Source organism: Aquarana catesbeiana, linkage group LG03, assembly GCF_042186555.1.
Source record: "Aquarana catesbeiana isolate 2022-GZ linkage group LG03, ASM4218655v1, whole genome shotgun sequence".
In the NCBI taxonomy this organism is placed as follows: domain Eukaryota; kingdom Metazoa; phylum Chordata; class Amphibia; order Anura; family Ranidae; genus Aquarana; species Aquarana catesbeiana.
The window spans coordinates 318,738,789-318,757,844 of record NC_133326.1 but is presented as its reverse complement, the minus strand read 5'-3'; the positions used below and the strand labels follow the sequence as shown (position 1 = coordinate 318,757,844).

General features: G+C 41.2%; 1 protein-coding gene across 1 annotated transcript in view; it reads left to right on the top strand.

Moving 5' to 3' along the window:
* GAS2L3 (growth arrest specific 2 like 3) overlaps nucleotides 1–19,056 on the top strand; it is a 50,226-nt gene that overhangs the window by 19,961 nt on the left and 11,209 nt on the right. Inside the window, exons 3-6 of the mRNA XM_073620384.1 lie at nucleotides 8,207–8,250; nucleotides 8,467–8,635; nucleotides 10,337–10,455; nucleotides 12,065–12,206. Of these exons, the coding sequence (XP_073476485.1) occupies nucleotides 8,209–8,250; nucleotides 8,467–8,635; nucleotides 10,337–10,455; nucleotides 12,065–12,206 (472 nt within the window). The 5' untranslated portion in view covers nucleotides 8,207–8,208. The remainder of the gene's footprint in view (nucleotides 1–8,206; nucleotides 8,251–8,466; nucleotides 8,636–10,336; nucleotides 10,456–12,064; nucleotides 12,207–19,056) is intronic.

Here is a 19,056-nt window from a genome sequence, read left to right as displayed (position 1 = left end):
TCTTCAAATTTTGTATAGACCTGCTACTTGAATGAAATTTCAGACGTATTAAACAGGTTTCTTTTGTGCCTAGAACAAGCACATTGCGATATGTACAATTTTTCATGAATGAAAATCGCATTCACCGTAAGAATTTTGTTACTTCAAGAAAAAATTTCCATGCTTCTCCTTCAAATTTTTTTTTAGCACTATGGTGGAATGTGCCGATTTAATCTGTGGCCAGATTTGGCCTATAGACCTTAAAGTGACTGTAAAGTCGTGTGTGTGTGCGCACTTACCTGCTCTGTGTAGTGGTTTTGCACAGAGCAGCCCAGAACCTCCTCTTCTCAGGTCCCTCTTCGGTGTTCCTGACCTCTCCCTCTTGTTGAGTGCCCCCACAACAAGCAGCTTGCTGTCGGGGGAACCCGAGCCGAGCCACAGCTCCCTCTGTCCATATAGACACGGAGCTCCAGCCCTACCCCACCCCCTTTCTCTCCTCATTGGCTGACTGACTTTAACAGCAGCGGGAGCCAATGGTGCCGTGCTGCTGTCTCACCCAATGAGGAGTGGAGTCCCAGGCAGACGAGGCACTCCTGCTACATCTCTGGATTGAGATGGATCGGGCTCAGGTAAGTATTGGGGGGGAGGGCTACAAGGGGCTGCTGCACACAGTAGGTTTTTTTTATCTTAATGCATAGAATGCTTTGAGATAAAAAAAAAAAACCTTCTGCCTTTACAACCCCTTTAAAGTGATTTGTAAATGATCACCTTGTAAAACAACCCATTTCGTTTAAAATAGAAATGAAAGGCAAAACATTTTTGTATAGATATAAAAAAGGTATTTATAATGTGTGTTTGTTTTTTTTTTTTTTTTTTTTTTTTTTTTTTTTTTTTTTAGAAGTGATCACATTCTCTCTGTTTTCAGCTGCATAACAGCTGGGGGAGGAGACACAGCAGCACACTGAGCTTACATGTGAATGGCTGTGCAGCAGGGGCATGTCAGGGCAGGTGTGATAATTGGAGGAGAAAACTGACCATGGTGTGTTCTCCTGCTTAGTGTGGTCAGCATTTAATAGGATAGCATGGGGACTAGCAGGAACACCAGGAATTTCACACAAAGGAAGAAATACATAGAGAACAGGATACTTTCTCATACAAGCACATACCAGGAATATAAAGTGTTGGAGTAACAAATGCTTTAATTTTACAGATTTAAAGTGAAACCTTTTGCAGGTAAAGCTACGTAAAACATTAAAAATAAGTGCCTATACTGCTTAATGTTCAGTAATACAGTGTCTCGCTCTGCACATGTTCAGCTCCTCTCCTTTTTGGCCACTAGAAGCTAATCTGCTGACAGCCTAAAGATTTGCTGTTGCTCAAGGGCTCTGGGCTTCAGCAAAATGGCAGCCTACGGCAAGAAGAAAAAGGAGTAATACTGAAAGTGATTTATAGCACACGCTCATTTTGGTAGTATAATTATCAGTGGTAATAAAGGCTTGGTTAAAATTTTTTTTTTTTTTAAATTGCAAACATGTCATACCTTCTCTGTGCAGTGGTTTTGCACAGAGCAGCCCCAATTCTCTTCTTGGGTCCGCTGCCAGCGCTTCTGGCCTCTCGCTCCTGCCAAGCACCCCCACAGCAAGCAGCCTGCTATGGGGGCACCTGAGCAGGCACTCTCCCGAGTCTCTACTCACACAGCCATGGCTCGGCCCCGCCCCCTCTCTCTCATTGGCTCACTGGCTGTGATTGACAGCACCAATTAGGAGAGAGAGTCCTCGGAGTGCTGCTGCTCTTGTACACATCGCTGATGGGGCTCAAGTACCGTATTTATCGGCGTATAACACGCACCGGCGTATAACACGCACCTCAATTTAGGAGGGAATTGCTAGTGCAGCCTTGCTAGTGCAGCCTTGCTAGTGCAGCCTTGCTAGTGCAGCCTTGTCAGTGCAGCCTTGCTAGTGCAGCCTTCCCCAGTGTCCAGTCCAGCCTTGCCCCAGTGCAGTCTTGCTGAAGCCTCTGAGCTTCAAAATCGCCGACCGCGATTTGAAAATGGCGCCGCCGGCGCCGAAATACACAGAGCCGGTCCTCGGCTCTTCTCGGCGGCTCTCGTTTACTTTCGGTTCCACTCGGACGGTGAGCGGAGCTATCCGAAACTAGCCGAGTATACTCGGCTAGGTTCGGGCGGCGCTCGAGTGAAACCGAAAGCCGCCGAGAAGAGCCGAGGACCGGCACTGTGTATTTCGGCGCCGGCGGCGCCATTTTCAAATCGCGGTCAGCGATTTTTTTTTCGTTCTGGATCGCAGGAGATCGGCGTATAACACGCACCCGCGATTTTCCCCTGATTTTAAGGGGAAAAAAGTGCGTGTTATACGCCGATAAATACGGTAATTATTGGGGGGGCTGCTACACACGTGGTGTTTTTATTTATTTATTTATTTTTTTTTTTCTTTACCTTCCTGCATAGAATGCAGGAAGGTAAAAAACCTTGCGCCTTTACAACCACTTTAATATGGAATGTATGTTTCTTGCTAAAAGGGCTATGGGTAAAGTTCCACTTTAACTGTCTGTGGAGAACACTTTAGCAAAGCACATACATACAGTATCTAGCCTTCCCTTTGTCTGAATTTCTGCTGACTTCCTGAAAACAGGAAATTTTAGTTTTCTTTGACTCCAGCCAAGATTGGAATGTGGAGCTAGACATGTCCTATAGTATGAATTGCATGACACTTCTTATAGTGCACACTAGTCAGAGGGGTAGAAGGAGAGCAGAATGGTAGTGTGTCAACAGGGACAAACTAATGTAGCATAGCTTACTGGTCTATGATGTCATGGGCATGGGCACGGAATCCATATTTCTGGGGCCCTTTTCTGCCATTTGATGCTGTACTAACTAGTTTGGACAGAGCAGGATAAAGGTACAGTCAATGTTCTGATTTCTTTAAAGGACAAATTAACTTTAAATGGCTCTACTAGCTGCATTCCAAGGCTGGCACACAAGTAACAGATTTGTATTGGTGGTAGTCTTACCCATGACTGGGCATCTGTTGCAAAAAAATGGAGCTGATCTATGAAAACCAGAAGAAGATGCAGCTACTGTGCTGTATATGGAAACAAGCTAAATTGCTGCTGTCTTTTTCACTAAGGCCGGCCAAACATGGGTTGAATTCTGAAACTATTTTCTTTCAAAAATCTTTTCTAAGAATTTTCGTTTGAATTTTGCACTATTAGTGGGCCACAGCAACAACTGATTTTTCGTGTGGCCATCGAATTTGAGTGATCGGCATGTTGGAAATTCTTTGAAAAACAAACGATTTTCTAATCAATGATGGGAGAATCATGTGAGAAATCTAATCGAAAAGAAATGCGCATGAGCACAAGAAAAGAACATTCCCGGCCACGAATATTCTTTTTTTGTAGCAACATGAGGTGAAAATGAAGGCTTGGTTGGTTGAATTTTAAAATCAATGGTGGCACCATCGGGTCACAAAATGCACTAAATTGCAGATTTTCAAAAGAAAATTTGTTTGGAATTCGGCCCATGTATGGCCTGCATAAGCCATGCTAGAAGATATGACGTTTTTAGAGTTTTTCTGATTTCTAACTTCATTATTATACAGTCTAGTTTATGTAAAGCTGAACTCCAAGATAAGCAAATATTGTCTAAATATTGGGACATGTACTGTATATTCTTACTTGAATCTGTGTGCTTTGTGTATTACCGGTACTTCCAGATTTACAAGATATTAGCTGGTTTTGCAAAGGCATTGGTTGCACACAAACTGAATTTACAGTGCTCAGCATAAATGATTACACACCAACAGATTTGTCAGAAAACCTTTTCTTTCCTTTCAGAATCAACATTTTCTATGGGACACTATACTACAAAATACTCCCACAAATGCGGGCCATTGATTGCAACCAAGATTTTTTTGATTTTGCGCACACAAAGTATTTTTCCTAACAAAAGTCTTAGGAGCAAAGCTAAATTTTAGGCAACAAAATTCTATTCAACAAGAATTCAACTACAGGTGAGCCTATTTATTAAAAAAGGGCGTTACTTAAAGAAAACCCCTTCCCATTTCATGCTGGCAGCAATGGCACCACATGGAAAAGAAATGTCACAGGGCCTGAGAAAGAAAATAATTTCTTTACACAAGAAAGGTGAAAGCTACAAGCAGATCAGCACAGCTTTAGTTATCAGTCAGAATACTGTAGCAAAAGTTATACAAAAATTTTAACATAGATGGCAACTGACATCAAAGCTACACTATGGTATTGCCATTGGACATTTAAAGCGGAGTTCCACCCACATTTTTCACTCCTCACCATGCAGCACTAATGTGCATCCTTAAAATTAATTGCCAATTTATTTATATTTTTTTCTGTTCACTTGAACGCTGATTTATGCCTATATCTAATTTCACTTCCTACTCTAGGGGGCTGCGGTGCCGTGCGTCATTTCCGGTTTTGAGTTGGTTCCTGGGAGATCTTGGTCAGCTTGGCATGGCGTCTATGGAAATTCTAGGCCAGCTTAGCATTGAACAGCTCCAGTAACGTTTAACATTGACGTCAAAGAAAAATCTTGCCAGCCATGCCAAGCTAACCAAAATTACACCGCAAGAGATTGGCGGGTGCATGCTGGGTAGCCAGCATGCACGGAATCCAGGAAGCACACTGTCTTCAGATGCCCATACTGGAGATGGCTGCGCTGTGCAGAAACTTCACAAAGCAAGAAAACTGGGCATAGTTTACAGCATACCTTTGTTACATTGCACGAGGCATGAGTATTCTAGGAGTATTTTTATCTTAAAAGTCATATTTCGGCCAATACTCCGCTTTAAGGCACAGCATACTTTTGTTATTTAAAATATACTTTATTCAAAATTATTTAAAAGAGAAACATCAACATGATTTCCAAATCACATTACAAAATACATTATCATAACATACAGAAATATAAAAGGGGTCAGCATTAATACTACAGTATATTTGCATGTAGCATTTTTTTTACAGGTCAATGCGTTTCTTGGACTTTATCCTCTTTATCAGGCGCTATTGATAAAGACTTTACATAGTAATGCCATCTAAACAGAATAACAAATTATCAGTAGTCACATTTTAAACAGTTGCTTAATGGTTCTATCACTGCCCGTTGCATGGGAGGGACAGGGAATGAAAAAGGGAGGGAGAAAGGATCTAGGGAGGTGAGCCCCCCACGGGTCATGGGGAACCCCCATTCACATAAGGATGCCTGTGAGTCCCACACCCACCCCCTCTATGTCCCTCTGTCAATGCTTGGGGATAAAATTTGTGCAAAATGAATTGTCATTCAGAAGGAGAATTATGGTTGTGTGTGTGTTTTTTTTGTTTTTTTTTTTTGTTTTTTTTTTTTTGTTTTTTTTTTTTTTGTTTTTTTTTTTTTTGTTTTTTTTTTGGTTACCTTGTTTCAATGGCAAAGGTTTAAGCTGCTATTAGTCCTTTATAGGGTGATATTCATACAGTTCCAAATAATGAGATATCTTTAAACAGATCCCTGATATCTCCTCTTTAAGACAGGGAAAGGGACTGCGGATAGAGATTCCCCAGTCCCTTTCTCTGCAGCCTCAGCTGCACTGAAGATGAATGAACAGGAGACAGAGGCTCCTCTCCATTCATAAACTGAAGTATCGTAAACACAATTTACTATGCTCAGTACTGAATGGACAGAGTCGGTGAACGCTGACTCTGTGTATTCGGAAAAGGAAGGAGCCAGTAAATGACATATTTACCGGCTCCTTCCTCCGCTCTCCATCCTGAAAGATCTGGGACATGGGTTGACAGGAGGAGGACACGGAGAGCTGGGGAGGATGCAGAGGGGGAGCTAGAAGCACCGATCTCCCTGGCAGCCACGAGAGGGAGAGGAGGAGAAGCGGCTGTCAGAAAAGCTGTACAGGGAGATTGGTGTTTGTGGCCCCCCCCCCCACCGCCACACCGATCATCCCTGGGGCTGCCCAAGTATCTGGTCAAGCATGGGAGCATTTGCACGAGTACAAGTACTCGTGCAAATGCTCGGCACCTATACTAGTATCGGTGCAACCCTACATTTTAGTATAATTACCTTGTGAGTATTGTGTCATGACATGTCTTGTAATAAGACTGTAGAATACATACTGTCCAATTAGGTGCTATACAAAGTTGCAGAGAGCTTTAAAGGCTCAAATTATTATTAAATTCTCAATATGATTATAGGCAGAAGAGTGTGTGTGTGTGTTTTTTTTTTTTTTTAATGCATATAAACTGTCATTCTCTTAATGTCAGTTCAAACATAAATAATGAAGGTTGTAGTCTAATAAGATCTAAAATTGGTAATCCACTAGTTCATTTAAATCTAAGGCTACCCAAAGGGTCTGTAGGGTAAATGGAAAAACGCATCACAAGGACACGTCCAACCAGATGGGAGGTGGCTGCACATGCGTGCGTGCACATCCGGTAAGAAATGAGCATGCAAATGGGTTGGTGTCGACACTCACAGTCGCTGGGCGCCAGGGGTAGGCTTAAGGACAGCCCACAAAATGCGGCAGCTACAGCCGCCCTGTTCACAGCAAGGAGGGGTGGCTAAGCCTCTGCCCTACTGGGTCCAGCTCCAGCGCTAATAGACCACACCAGATGACTAGCCCCCTGATTCATTCCCTCCATTCAATGCAAGGGGAGAAAAACTATGCATATGAATAAATTATTACAGTGATTACATTAAAAATGCATATTTATAAATCAATTCATACAATGACTGGAATATTATCTGACACACACAAAAAAAAAAGGCGAAAAAGGGCAAATTGAAAGGAAGATCGGAGCTGCAACCATCCAGGCCATCCACGGAAGTTAACACCTAAACAGGAGCGTCTTCTAAGAAGGGTTGAAGAAAATTGCCATGAAAGTTTACTGCAGCTGGTTAAAGTAGAAAGCCAAACTGGGGTGATTTTGTTTCTAGTGACACAATACGGCATAGACTGCAAAGGAATGGCCTGCATGAGTGTCGAAGAAAGCCTTTCCTAAAGACCATGCACAAAAAAGCCCGCCTAGAATATGCCAGGGCTCATGCTGAAAAAGACTACTGGGACTCTGTACTCTAGAGTAATGAGACCAAGATAAATGTTTTTGGAACTTCAAAACTGTATGGTGTCGGAAAGGTGAGGCGTACAAAGAAAAATGCATGGTGCCTACAGTGAAACATGGTGGTGGCAGTGTCCTTTTGTGGGGCTGCATGAGTGCAGCTGGATGTTGGGGAGCTACGTTTCATTGATGGCATCATGAATTCACAGATGTACTACTCTATATTGTAAGACAAAACATGCTACCATCACTCCATGCCCTTGGTCGTCGCGTACTTGTCCAACATGACAATGATCCAAAACACACATCTAAGGCCACTGTTGCATTTCTGAAGAACAGGGTGAAAGTGATTCAGTGGCCAAGTATGTCTTCTGATTTGAACCCAATCGAACACCTATAGGGAATTCTGAAGAGACAAATTTGAGCATCGCTCTCCATCCAGCATCCAGGCTGAAAGAGGTCGTTCTTGAAGGATGGAAAAAGATAGATGTTGCAATGTGTCGCCAGCTTGTCCATTCCATGCCTAGAAGACTTGGTGCTGTCCTTACAAATCATGGAGGTCATACAAAATACTAGATGTAGTAGTTTTTTGTTGTAGGGTGTATTCATTTTTGCATCAACTAATTTGAGTAAAACTGAAGATTTTGTAAGTTGTATTAACCTTACTTTCATGTAATGGAGCTAAACAAATGTTTTATAAAACTCAGTGTTGTCAAAATGTTGGAAATTGTTCTTGTGTCCATTGAGATATTGATTAAAATCTTACCTTTCAAAAGGGTGTACTCATTTATGCTGAGCACGGTGTATCCTCTGTGGCTATTGAGGAATATATTTATAAGTTTTTGTGCCTGGATTTGAGCTGTCAAGGGCATATTCATAAACCAATTAATGTAACATTCACAGTTGATTTATAATCCCAGTAATCTTAAACACATGCACCAGAAAGATGCAGCTGCAGTGAATATTTGAAAGTCACATTAACTGCTTTATAAATAAGCCTTTTAGTAAGCGTTGTTTCCCGTCTCTATAGCATCGACTGATAGAATGCTGGTGTTGCTCTTTTTTTGGTTTCTCCATAGAATCTTTTCTAGTTTTTGGTAATAATTTTGTGTTTTTTACCTTCTTCTTTATTTAGAAATGGAGAACAATTTCCAGAAAGCAATGCAGAACGCAGTGCGGGTATGTTGTCATCCTTTACTAGTATTTTATTTTATATTGGCAACGTCATTTGCATTCAGCATTGACAATGCTCCTTCATCCGTTAGAAAATTTCCTCTGCTTCAGAGAACTATTTTGCAGATAGCAAGCTTTTAGGCACGGGCATTGCTAACACCAAAAAAGGAACGTTTTCTGCTAGCTAGTGTCTTCCAATTGACTATAGTTGTTTCATTGCAGGTTTGGTTTGGAGATGATCTGCTTATAACTCAGAGAAGTCCTTTGACTCCCAGACATGGTCCGGGTCTGTCTGATGTTTCTCAGTACGATCAGTGGTTGGCTGTGCGCCATGCTGCCACCCTGGTACCAATGCAGGAAGATCTGGCAATTTGGCTGAGTGACTTGTTGGGTAGGTACTACTATGTATTTCATATAGTCACAAATACTGGGTGCTGACTGAGTATTCAATACCATATCAAACATTGTTATTTTTGTTAGTGCTTATACCCCTGAAGTAGAAACTCCTTTATGTAGAAAAAAGAATAAAATGTGTTTGAATAATCAAGTATGAGAGGCACAAGGGCACATGATCTATAAATTCCATTTTTTTTTTTTTTTGTTTTTTTTATTATGACTTTTTTTTTTGAGCAGCATGCTTTTTGCTGCGATATGTTTTTGTATATTATTGTTATAGTCCATGAAAAGTCATTATTGGTGTGGCATAAACTAGTAACTATATTCTGGATATCCAAGATGGTTTTATCCTACAAAGAAGGTAATTGAATTTGGCAGCTCTATGTTTATCTTTAAATTTTAAAATAAGCCTGCCATACATGGCTCGCATTTCATCAGGAATCTGCCAAAATTCAAGCCATGACTGGCCCTATCGGCACCACCTGGCTTGACAAAGGTTGATTTTTCGGTTGGCTTTTGTTAAAGTAGCCAGGTGGAAAATTGTTGGCCAACCAGTGACTGCTTTTAGTCAGATGCAGTCACTGTTCAGATATTTAGACAGCCATGGATGCCAGAATGTATTAGCCAGCAGTGGAGGTGGAATTTTCCTGGGGTTCTCTAGTTAAAACCACAAATGACAGAAATCTATGTGTATGGCTAGCCTTAGTTGGAAATCAAATCACTTTGTAGGAATCTTTCCTATAGAATTCCAGGTGATTCTGTAGGGACACAAGCTTTCCATTTCAGCTATATTTTAAAATGTGAATTTTATTTGTTTCCTTAGTATTAAAGTGGAAATCTTTGGTCACATGTTTACAGTTTTGAATAGATTGGAGGAGGGTTAGAGCCCGACTGTCCCAGCTGTAAAAAAAAAAAAAAAAAAAAAAAAAAAGGTCATCAGTCCCTGTCCTAATGATCTAAATTTGAAAAACTCTCCAAAAGGGATCACAAATGGCACTAAAGACTTGACCGTTCTTAACCTTCCTCACATTGTTCCAGGGAAATATAACAATACATTTTGGACTTTTCGTACTTCAGCAGTATTTACCAAAAGGAGAAGGGTAAAAACAGTAGTGAGCTTCCCTTTAAAGAAGTATAGCCAAAGCTATTTTGGCTGTACTTCTCCTATGGATCACAGGAGGGCAGTTCGTTCTGCACTCCTGTAACCTGTTTTCAGCTGACAGTGGGCTAAAGCCTGCTGTCCACTGACATTGCTCAGCGGGTCCAGGCTTAGGGAATGTCCCGACCATAATGTCGGGATCCACCCAAATGCCTGGACCCACAGCTGGCTCAGGCTCTTAGCATGCTGCTGAGAGGCTGAGCCATTCCTTCCCGCCCCCTCCTAAGCCTAGCGCTCTCTGCTCAGAGCAGAGTGGGAGAACTAAGCGATCAGCAGTGTTTGACTGCTCAGTTGTCGGGGTGGGGCTAGTTGGGGATAGCTGCAGCTGGGATTGGTGCTACAGCCATCTAGGTGAATATAATTTATTTTTTTTATTTCGGGGAGGCGGAGAAGATTCCAATATTACTCTTTTAATTGCAAAGCACTGCTAACTAAATTTACTATTACTATAGAAAAAGGGTGTCCTAGTCGTTCACATAACACATCTAAATAAGGTACATATGTGAACTTTTCTTAAGACATAGCATCTTTTTACAGGTGTGGAAGTAAGAAGTGAGAAGTTTATGGATGATCTCGACAATGGTGTTCATCTCTGCCAACTCATCCATGTTGTACAGGACACTATGAGGAGATGCTGCTCTCCTGAAGAGTTGATGGTAAATGTTTGGCTCTTGATGGTTGGGAATGCAGGGCTTGTTAACACTAATGTGAGTTTTATCCAATTTTTGTGATCTCTTTTTTTCTTTTATATACTATGGTAAAGGTAAAAAAAAGTGACCCACTATAACCTAAACACACAGAAAAAAAAAAACCTACATAGCTTTGCAATGACAATAAATGTATTGCTATTACAAATACATCTTCCAAAAAGTGAAGGTAAATCCAACATTTTTTGAGTTTCCACCAGTTTCCCTAGACCAGTTGTCTACGGACACCTAACCGTAGACAACTGGTCTAGGGAAACCGGTGGAAACTCAAAAAATGTTGGATTTACCTTCACTTTTATTCCTGGTGACTTTTGGACAATTGGAATGTGTGCATCCCCCTAATGGTTACACAGACAACCATAAAAACCTGGCAGTGGTTTTAATCTTTCATCAGTCTAGTTTTGCCTCTAGTTATGCTTTAACTTTCCAGGTCATTAGCTGGTGTAAAACTTTTGTTACCTTCACAACAGCTGTTCTTCCACAACCAGATAAGTGTGTAATGTATCAAAGTGTGAGAATCAATCAGAAAACGTATTTTGTAGCTAAAAAATTTACAATGGGTTGGTGAAGGTTAGTGCACATTGTAGTTCAGCTCCAGAGTGAGTCTAAAGGGCCGTACACATGGGCTGAATATCGGGTGGCATTGGCTGGTTCAACAGTAACTGACCGACATTTGTCTTGCGTGTACGGCAGCTAGTTCTACAGAAGCCAGCAGTTCGACCGGAGGGGCATGACCGAAAAAGGTCTGCCAATCGGCTCATGATCAGCTGAGAGCATTGACCGGTGTGTTCTGAGGGGGAGGGGGCGCACGCATCACCCTGTCAGAATATAATAAATCAGCTAAGGAGATAGCTGTACTAACATTGCATAGTTAGTACAGCATCTCCTCCCCAAGTTCTTATTCCCTTTCCCCCTTTTTTTTTTTTTTTTTTTCTTCGTTCAGCCTGCTGGGTCAAACAAAAAACACTAATAGTGTCTACTAGGTTTAACACCAAACAAAATTCTTTATTCCTGTTGTCTCCAGAAATTTTTTTTTTCCTTCTTAGAGTGTTTATTTTTTTCTTGAAAACTTGCTGCTGGGATTCCCTTAGAATATTTATTTGGAGGTGGGTGGTCCAGAATGCTGCAAAAAAAAAAAGCGCTCATACGTGTAGGGATGTGTGAGCCATATTCTGCAACATTCACCTCCTGAGCTTGCTTGATGACACGCCCTCAAGGAGGTGCGTCCATGACATTCTGGGCTCACAGGGAGGTTGGTTGAATGATGCTGGTCATCATTCAACCTGGGAAAGGACTGGATCACAGATTGGTGATTCTACGGGGGAATAAAAAATAATTATAGCAATGAAAGCTGCTAGTTTTTTACTTGAATTAGTGTAGATTAATTTTATTTTTATTTTAACTGGACTGGGGCTTTAAAGGATTCATTCATATGTGATATTTTAGACTTTGCTGCTTTTAGAATGCTAGTGTAGTGTTCTCTATTATAGTGTTATCTCAATGTTTAAAATAAATCTGGTCTCTAATGATATGCACTATTACCCTTTTTCCTTGCCAGGGTGTGCCCATGAGAAGAGTTCCATGCAGAAAAGATGCCCGGTCTGGCTCGTTTTTTGCTCGGGACAACACTGCCAACTTTCTCCGTTGGTGCAGAGGCATTGGAGTGGATGAAGCTTACCTTTTTGAATCTGAGGGCTTGGGTAAGTTGGACATCATATCTATAATGGAGGTTGTGTTTTATTTAGAGTATTTATTTTTTATAGACAAGCAAACAATGACACAGAACACTGAAAGACTCACTAATTGAGAGAATTTCCCAAAAGTAAAAGGGTGGAAAAAATATATATATTTTGGGTACCTGGATATTCACTTTGCCATTGGGTTATGCCCCCATTCCAACCTTAAAGTGATTGTAAAAATTTGTAGTGTGTGTTTTAAAAAAAAAAAAAAAAAAATCAAACATGCCTATACTTACCTGCTCTGTGCAGTGATTTTGCACAGAGCAGCCCCAATCCTTTTCTGTGGTCCCCTGCCGACACTCCAGGCCCCTCCTCTTCATCAGATGTCCCCACGGAAAGCCGTTTTCCATGGGGGCACACGTGTGGACTCGTTCCCACTGCTATCAGTCTGTCCAATGAGGAGAGCGACAGCAGCTGGAGCCACTGCACTCATGCACATCGCTGGATTGGATCAGGCTCAGGTAAAAAAAAGGAGGGGGGGGGGGGGTTGGGAGGGGAACTCCAGCACTTTAACCACCTAAGGACCGGTAGGATTTGCCCCCTTAATGACCAGGCCATTTTTTGCGTTATGGCACTATGTCGCTTTAACTGACAATTGCATGGTCGTGCGACACTGTACCCAAACAAAATTTATGTCTCTCCAACCCCCCCCCCCCCCCACAAATAGAGCTTTCTTTTGGTGGTATTTTATCACCTGCAGTTTTTATTTTGAAAAAAAAAAAACAATATTTTTTGCTATAATAAATATGCAAAAAAAAAATGAATTTCTTCCTCGGTTTAGGCCAGTATGCATTCTGCTACATATTTTTGGTAAAAAAAAATCGCAATCACCCTATATTGTTTGGTTTGGGCAAAAGTTATAGCGTCTACCAACTATGGGATAGATTCATGGCATTTTTATTTTTTACTAATAATGGCAGTGATCTTCGATATTAATTTTTTATTTTTTTAATTTTTTATTTTTTTGGGGGAACATTGACATTTATACAGCGATCGGAGCTAAAAATAGCCACGGATTACTGTATAAATGTCGCTGGCAGGGAAGGGGTTAAGTGTGTTCCCTGGGAGGTGTTGCAAACTGTATGGGGGCTGGGCTGACTGGAGGAGGAGAGAGATCGCTGTTCATAATCACCAGGAACAGACGATCACTTTAAGCTCCCGTCAGAACGCTGGTTGGCTCCCCCGCGCGCCCAAAAATCGCAGTGTATGCGCCCGCCGTACAATGACGGCGATTCATGCAGGGGAGCCAGCCTGCCGCAGTACAACTGCGGTGGGCGGTCCGTAACTAGTTATTGCATAGAATGCATTAAGGTGAAAAACCTTAAAGTAGAACTATAGGCAAAACTTTTATTTTATTTTTTGTTTTTTTTTGATAGAGTAAGGGAGGGTTATAACCCCTGTCAGATTTTTTTTTTTTTTCACCATCTCTGTCCTATTGCTGGGATTTCCAAACAGGAAGTGAGAAGAAATCCCTGCAAATTAGGGGAATTCCTTGGAGACCCCCAGCTCACCAGAACTAGTGCCCCCGTTGGAATATTGCCCCTCTATTACTTTTCTGGGGACAACTCTAAATTTGTGATTTTCTTTTTCACTTTCAATGATAATGGTAAACAGGACAAATAGGGAGGATGAATCTCCTTAACAGGGGCACAGATGGCAATAAAAACTGACAGGTATTCTAAATCCTCTCCACTCTATACAAAACTAAAAAAAGTTTTTGCCTTTTTTAGTTATACTTTAAGGTTTTACGACCACTTTAACCCTATTTCATCCTTCATCTTCTTCTTTTTTTTTTTTTTTTTTTTTTTTTTTTTAACCATTGTTGAAGCCCTGAAGAAGGAAATGAAGTCCTCTCTCTTGAATAACATTAGCTGTATCTGATATTTTAAATGCTAAACAGTTTAAAAACCTTTAAGTGAGATGAACATTTGTACTAGGTGCTCCTTATCACACACTCAAGACATGATCTTCTGTTCAATGATTTATCATGATGAGGTAGAAGCCTAGAACAAGAGCCAGGTCTATACACACCATACTTTCATCACCGTTTTTTACCTCCTTCTGTGAGAACGCATTTTATTATATATCCATCGGAAACCAATTTTTATTAGTCCAACACTGTCATGTGCCTTCTATGATATCTAAATGGACAGGGCATGTTATGGTACTGCAGAAAGATTCTGATGGTTGTCTTTCTCTGGTTTTCTGTGTAACTGTGCGTGATAAGGACTTTTTTAAGAGTAGTCCTCATTAGTTGGGCATAGCAGGTTTTAATATTAACTAAAAACATTATAATCATGGATGATGTTTAAAGTGATTTGTAAAGCTTCATGTTTTAAAATAAATAAATAAAATAACAAACGTGTTGTGGCCCCGATCATCCTCTTCTGGGGTCCCCCGGTGGCACTGGTAGCTCCTCGCTGCATGGTATAACCCCCTAGGAGAAGCGCTCTCCCGGGGGGGTTACCTTGCGGGCGTGCTCCCGAGTCCAACATTTGCGTCCATAGACGCACGTGTACCAAGGCTTGGACCTTGTTTGGTGGAGCAGGAATGAGGGGTGTATGTGTTTTGAGCCAGTAAAACCAGCTGTGATGTCACCACAGCCCACAATACCACCAGTTGCCATTAGAGGGAGCCTTCACTCAATCTAGCTGGCTGATAAAAATCTTACATTGGATTTGATTGACAACAGTGGGAGCCAATGGCTAATCTTATCTTATCCAATCTTGATGGCCAATCTTATCAAGAGCCGAGCACCCCGGGCAGAGGAAGAGTGCGTCTCCGCCATGGGACATTCCATAGGATGCATTAAGCTGAAAAAAACACAAGGGTTTACAACCCCTTTAAGATTTACCAGTATCAGGCATATGAATGTCAGATGGTTTATGTATTTTTTTTTTTTTTTTTTTTTTTTTTTTTTTTAGAACACTTAAATGTGCAAATATTTGTTTACTGACCTGGTTTTGCACATTGATTGCCTTGTCTTACATTCTTCTTATGATGAACCAAAAATAACATTCAACAATAGATTCTATTGAGAGCCAGTTTTTATAGCCAAACGCCCTCTTTAAAATAGTAACCCTTGTGACCGTACGTGATACAAGAGAATGCTCTGTAAGAAGTTGTTTTCAGAATCCTTAACTCCTATTCACACAATCGCCCTGGAATATGCCTCAGAGGTTCTGGCAGTGTTTCTGACCAACAGCTGCTGTGTAACATTTGTCAGACAACATTTGACAGCTCATTATGTGTGTGTAAATGTATCTTCTATTGCAATTAAATTTCCATGCCTCAGTAAACCTTTTTAAGAGTTAATTTTCTTACAAAGCAATTGTTTCCTTAGTGAATACACACATGTACGAATAGCATCAAACACTAAAAATAGATTCATTACTCAATACAGTGATTGTGTTCGTAGTTGCTTCTTCCTTTTTTGTTTATTTATATACGTATATACATTTTTTTTTGTTTTTTTTCTTTTGATTGTGGCTGATTTGTGTATGGTTTTTCAATAGATGAAATGGCTTTGTTGCAGTAAACAGCAATGAGGTTACGGTTCCCTTATTGTATGTAATTATATGCAATTACATACATCCATGGTGGCTGGGTATATTTATGTATGTCCCAGATTAAGCAGTGATTTTGCATATTTATGGGTTATGTAGAAATGGGGGCATATGCCTTTCATTGTGGGTTGGAATAGCTCCAGCTGCTGGTTGGGTCCAAGGTTAGGACTCTGGTCATTATTAAGTGTGAATTAAGAAAAAAACTTAATGTGTACTTGGGGCCCCTGTTTAGGCAGGAGCAGTCTGCTTTCTTCAATGCAGGTGGCGCTAAACCAAAGCAGCATTGCAGAGGGAGGAGGTGGTCAAGAGGAACACGTTTTCTCTATGGTTTCCTGGGTCACTAAACCTGTCCAATTGGATGCTGGTGCCCCATGTGACTCTGGTGCTCATCGTGGATCGGGCAGAGTCTATTTAAGACCCTGGCACCCCAGGCTTAGTGCGCATTTAGTGAGTGGGTAGCATAGGGAAGAGTACAGTGATTAACAGCAGGGAGAGGTTCCAGATGAGTAAGGAAAGAGCAGGGACACCCCATCCTTCCTGGAAGCCTTCCTATTTTGGGTTCAGCCTGGCCAAGCTGCATTCCGCCCCTCAAGACAGATACTGTCTGTGCACCCGAGTCCTACTGTATACTCCTTGCTGCAACATTCTGTGAGTGCGCCCAGCCAGATTGTCTACCCGCCAGGTAGTTCTTTCATGTACTTTAATACTGTTACTGCAACTGGACTATGTTTACTGCCGCTGCACCACCCCACACCTATGTCAGGTTTTTATTGCTGCCTGTTTACGCACTAGGGAGATTTATCATCTTTATTTGTCATGGTGACCATTTCGTTCTGTCCTCCCTTCGTGCAGATACGACAGTCCAAATTCCAACGGTGACTGGTGTTGTGGAGAAACCCCTCTGTGTCCATGAATACAACTTTAATATGGGAGGGGTTGGACCTCAACGACCAGTTGATGGCGCCGTACTTAATTTCCCGTAGAGCCAGGCGCTGGTACAAATCAATGTCTGTATACCTATTTCAATTGGCTATGCTGAACGCTTATGTGCTATACAAGGCGTCAAGACAAACTGGATCCTTCCTTAAATTCCAGGCATATGTCATCACAGCCCTTCTGTTTTCAGACGGTGCTGTGCTCCAACTTCCCAATACAAATGCAGTGAGCTGGCTGCATAAGAAGCATTTTCCATATGTCCTCCGTGGTACCCCTACTCAACGAACCACCCCAAGGAAGATGTCATGTCTGTAGGAAACACGGATACAGGCGTGACACCTGCTTTTAGTGTCTCTCCTGTCCTGACCAACCCGGTCTCTGCATCGATGAATGTTTCCAATGCTACCATACACTAGTGGAGTATTAGCATAGGGTACAGCTCTGCACAGTCCTAGGACACACTTTCACAGGGTCTCCAAAGATGCCATCGCATTTTTTGGGACCCAAACCTGGAACCTTTACAGTTACAAAAAAAGTGTGTGTGTGTATATGTATGTGTGTGTGTATGTGTGTGTGTGTGTGTGTGTATATATATATATGTATATATATGTATAAAATGGTATCCCCATACTCAGGAGAAGCAGCAGAATGTATTTTGAGGTGTAATTTTACATATGCCCATGGCATGTTTGAGCAATATATCATTTAGTGAAAAAAAAATTGTGTACATTTCCTGAAACTTGTGGCAAAATTATAAAATATTCCATAGACTCAACATGCCTATCAGAAAATGGCTTGGGGTGTCTACTTTCCAAAATGGGGTAATTTGGGGGGGGGTTGTGCTATCTTGGCATATCGTGGCCTCCGAAACTGTGATAGGTAGTGAGGAGTGAAATCCACCATTTTACGCCCTTAGACAGCCTGAAGGCTGTGATTGATTTCCAGGGTTCTTTACGCAGCTAGGCTCCCAAAAAGTCTCACATGTGGTATCCCTGTACTCAGGAGAAGCAGCAGAATGTATTTTGGGGTGTAATTCCACATATGTCCATGGCATGTTTGAGCAATAGATAATTTCAGTGACAACTTTGTGTAATTTTTTGTTTTTGTCATTTTTCAATCACTTGTGACAAAAAAATATTCAATGTGCTCAACATGCCTCTCAGCGGTGTCTACTTTCCAAAATTGGGCGATTTGGGGGGGGGGGGGGGGGTTGGGGTTGTACTGCCCTGCCACTTTAGTACCTCAAATGAGATGGGCAGTCATAAACTAAAAGTTGCGTAAATTCCAGAAAATGTACCCTAATTTGTAGACGCTATAACTTTTGCGCAAACCAGTAAATAAATATATGCTTATTGAATTTTTCTTTTACCGGAAACATGTGGCTGACTGCATTCTAGCCTAAATGTATGACTATAATTGATATATATATATATATATATATATATATATATATATATATATATATATATATATTATTTTTTTTTTTTTTTTATAACAAAAAGTAGAAAATAATATTTTTCAAAATTTTTGGTCTTTTTTTTTTAGTTTATATCACAAAAAATGAAGAGGTTGCTTTGGTATAGCATAGCATGACCAGGCAGTGCCAAATTGTAAAGTGCTCTGGTCAGGAAGGGGGCAAATCCTTCCGGGGCTAAAGTGGTTAAAGTCATTGTAAATTTATGTAATCTGCACTATAAAAGGATTATATTACGTCCAGTGTGTGTCTTTATGTAACTTTATTGTGGAAAATACCTTATTTAAGGCGCTGCTAGGTGCTCACGTGACCTGTTGGAGCTCTCCTCCCGGCTGACGTCGGCACGGGGCGGGGCTGAGATCAGCAGGGATCTCGGCCCCTCCCTCCACAATGCTCGGCGCGGAGAAGGAGATTCCGGCGGGTCACGTGAGCGTCCATCGGTGCTGTAAATAAGGTATTTTCCTCAATAATGTTACATAAAGACACACGCTGGACATTATATAATCCTTTTACAGCACGAATTACATGACTTTACAAGGCCTTTAACTAGGGTTTATTTTTGAGATTGCAGGATTTTTTTATTTCTTTGTTTGTGGGCAGGGTGTCTTCTCTCCCCATCCCTCCCTGTCAGCTCAGAATAAAGAACTAAAGACAGCTGCAGTTAGAGCCTGGCAAAGCCTCAAAGGAGGAAACCCGGTCTTTGGTAATGTCCATGGGTTCTAGACTTCAGGCAGTCATTGCCTGTTAAGGATTTTCAACAAAATATTAAAAATAAACAATTTATGATTCTGTTTATTTGTCCAGTTACATTTGAGCCCCTGAAAATGGGGGGGGG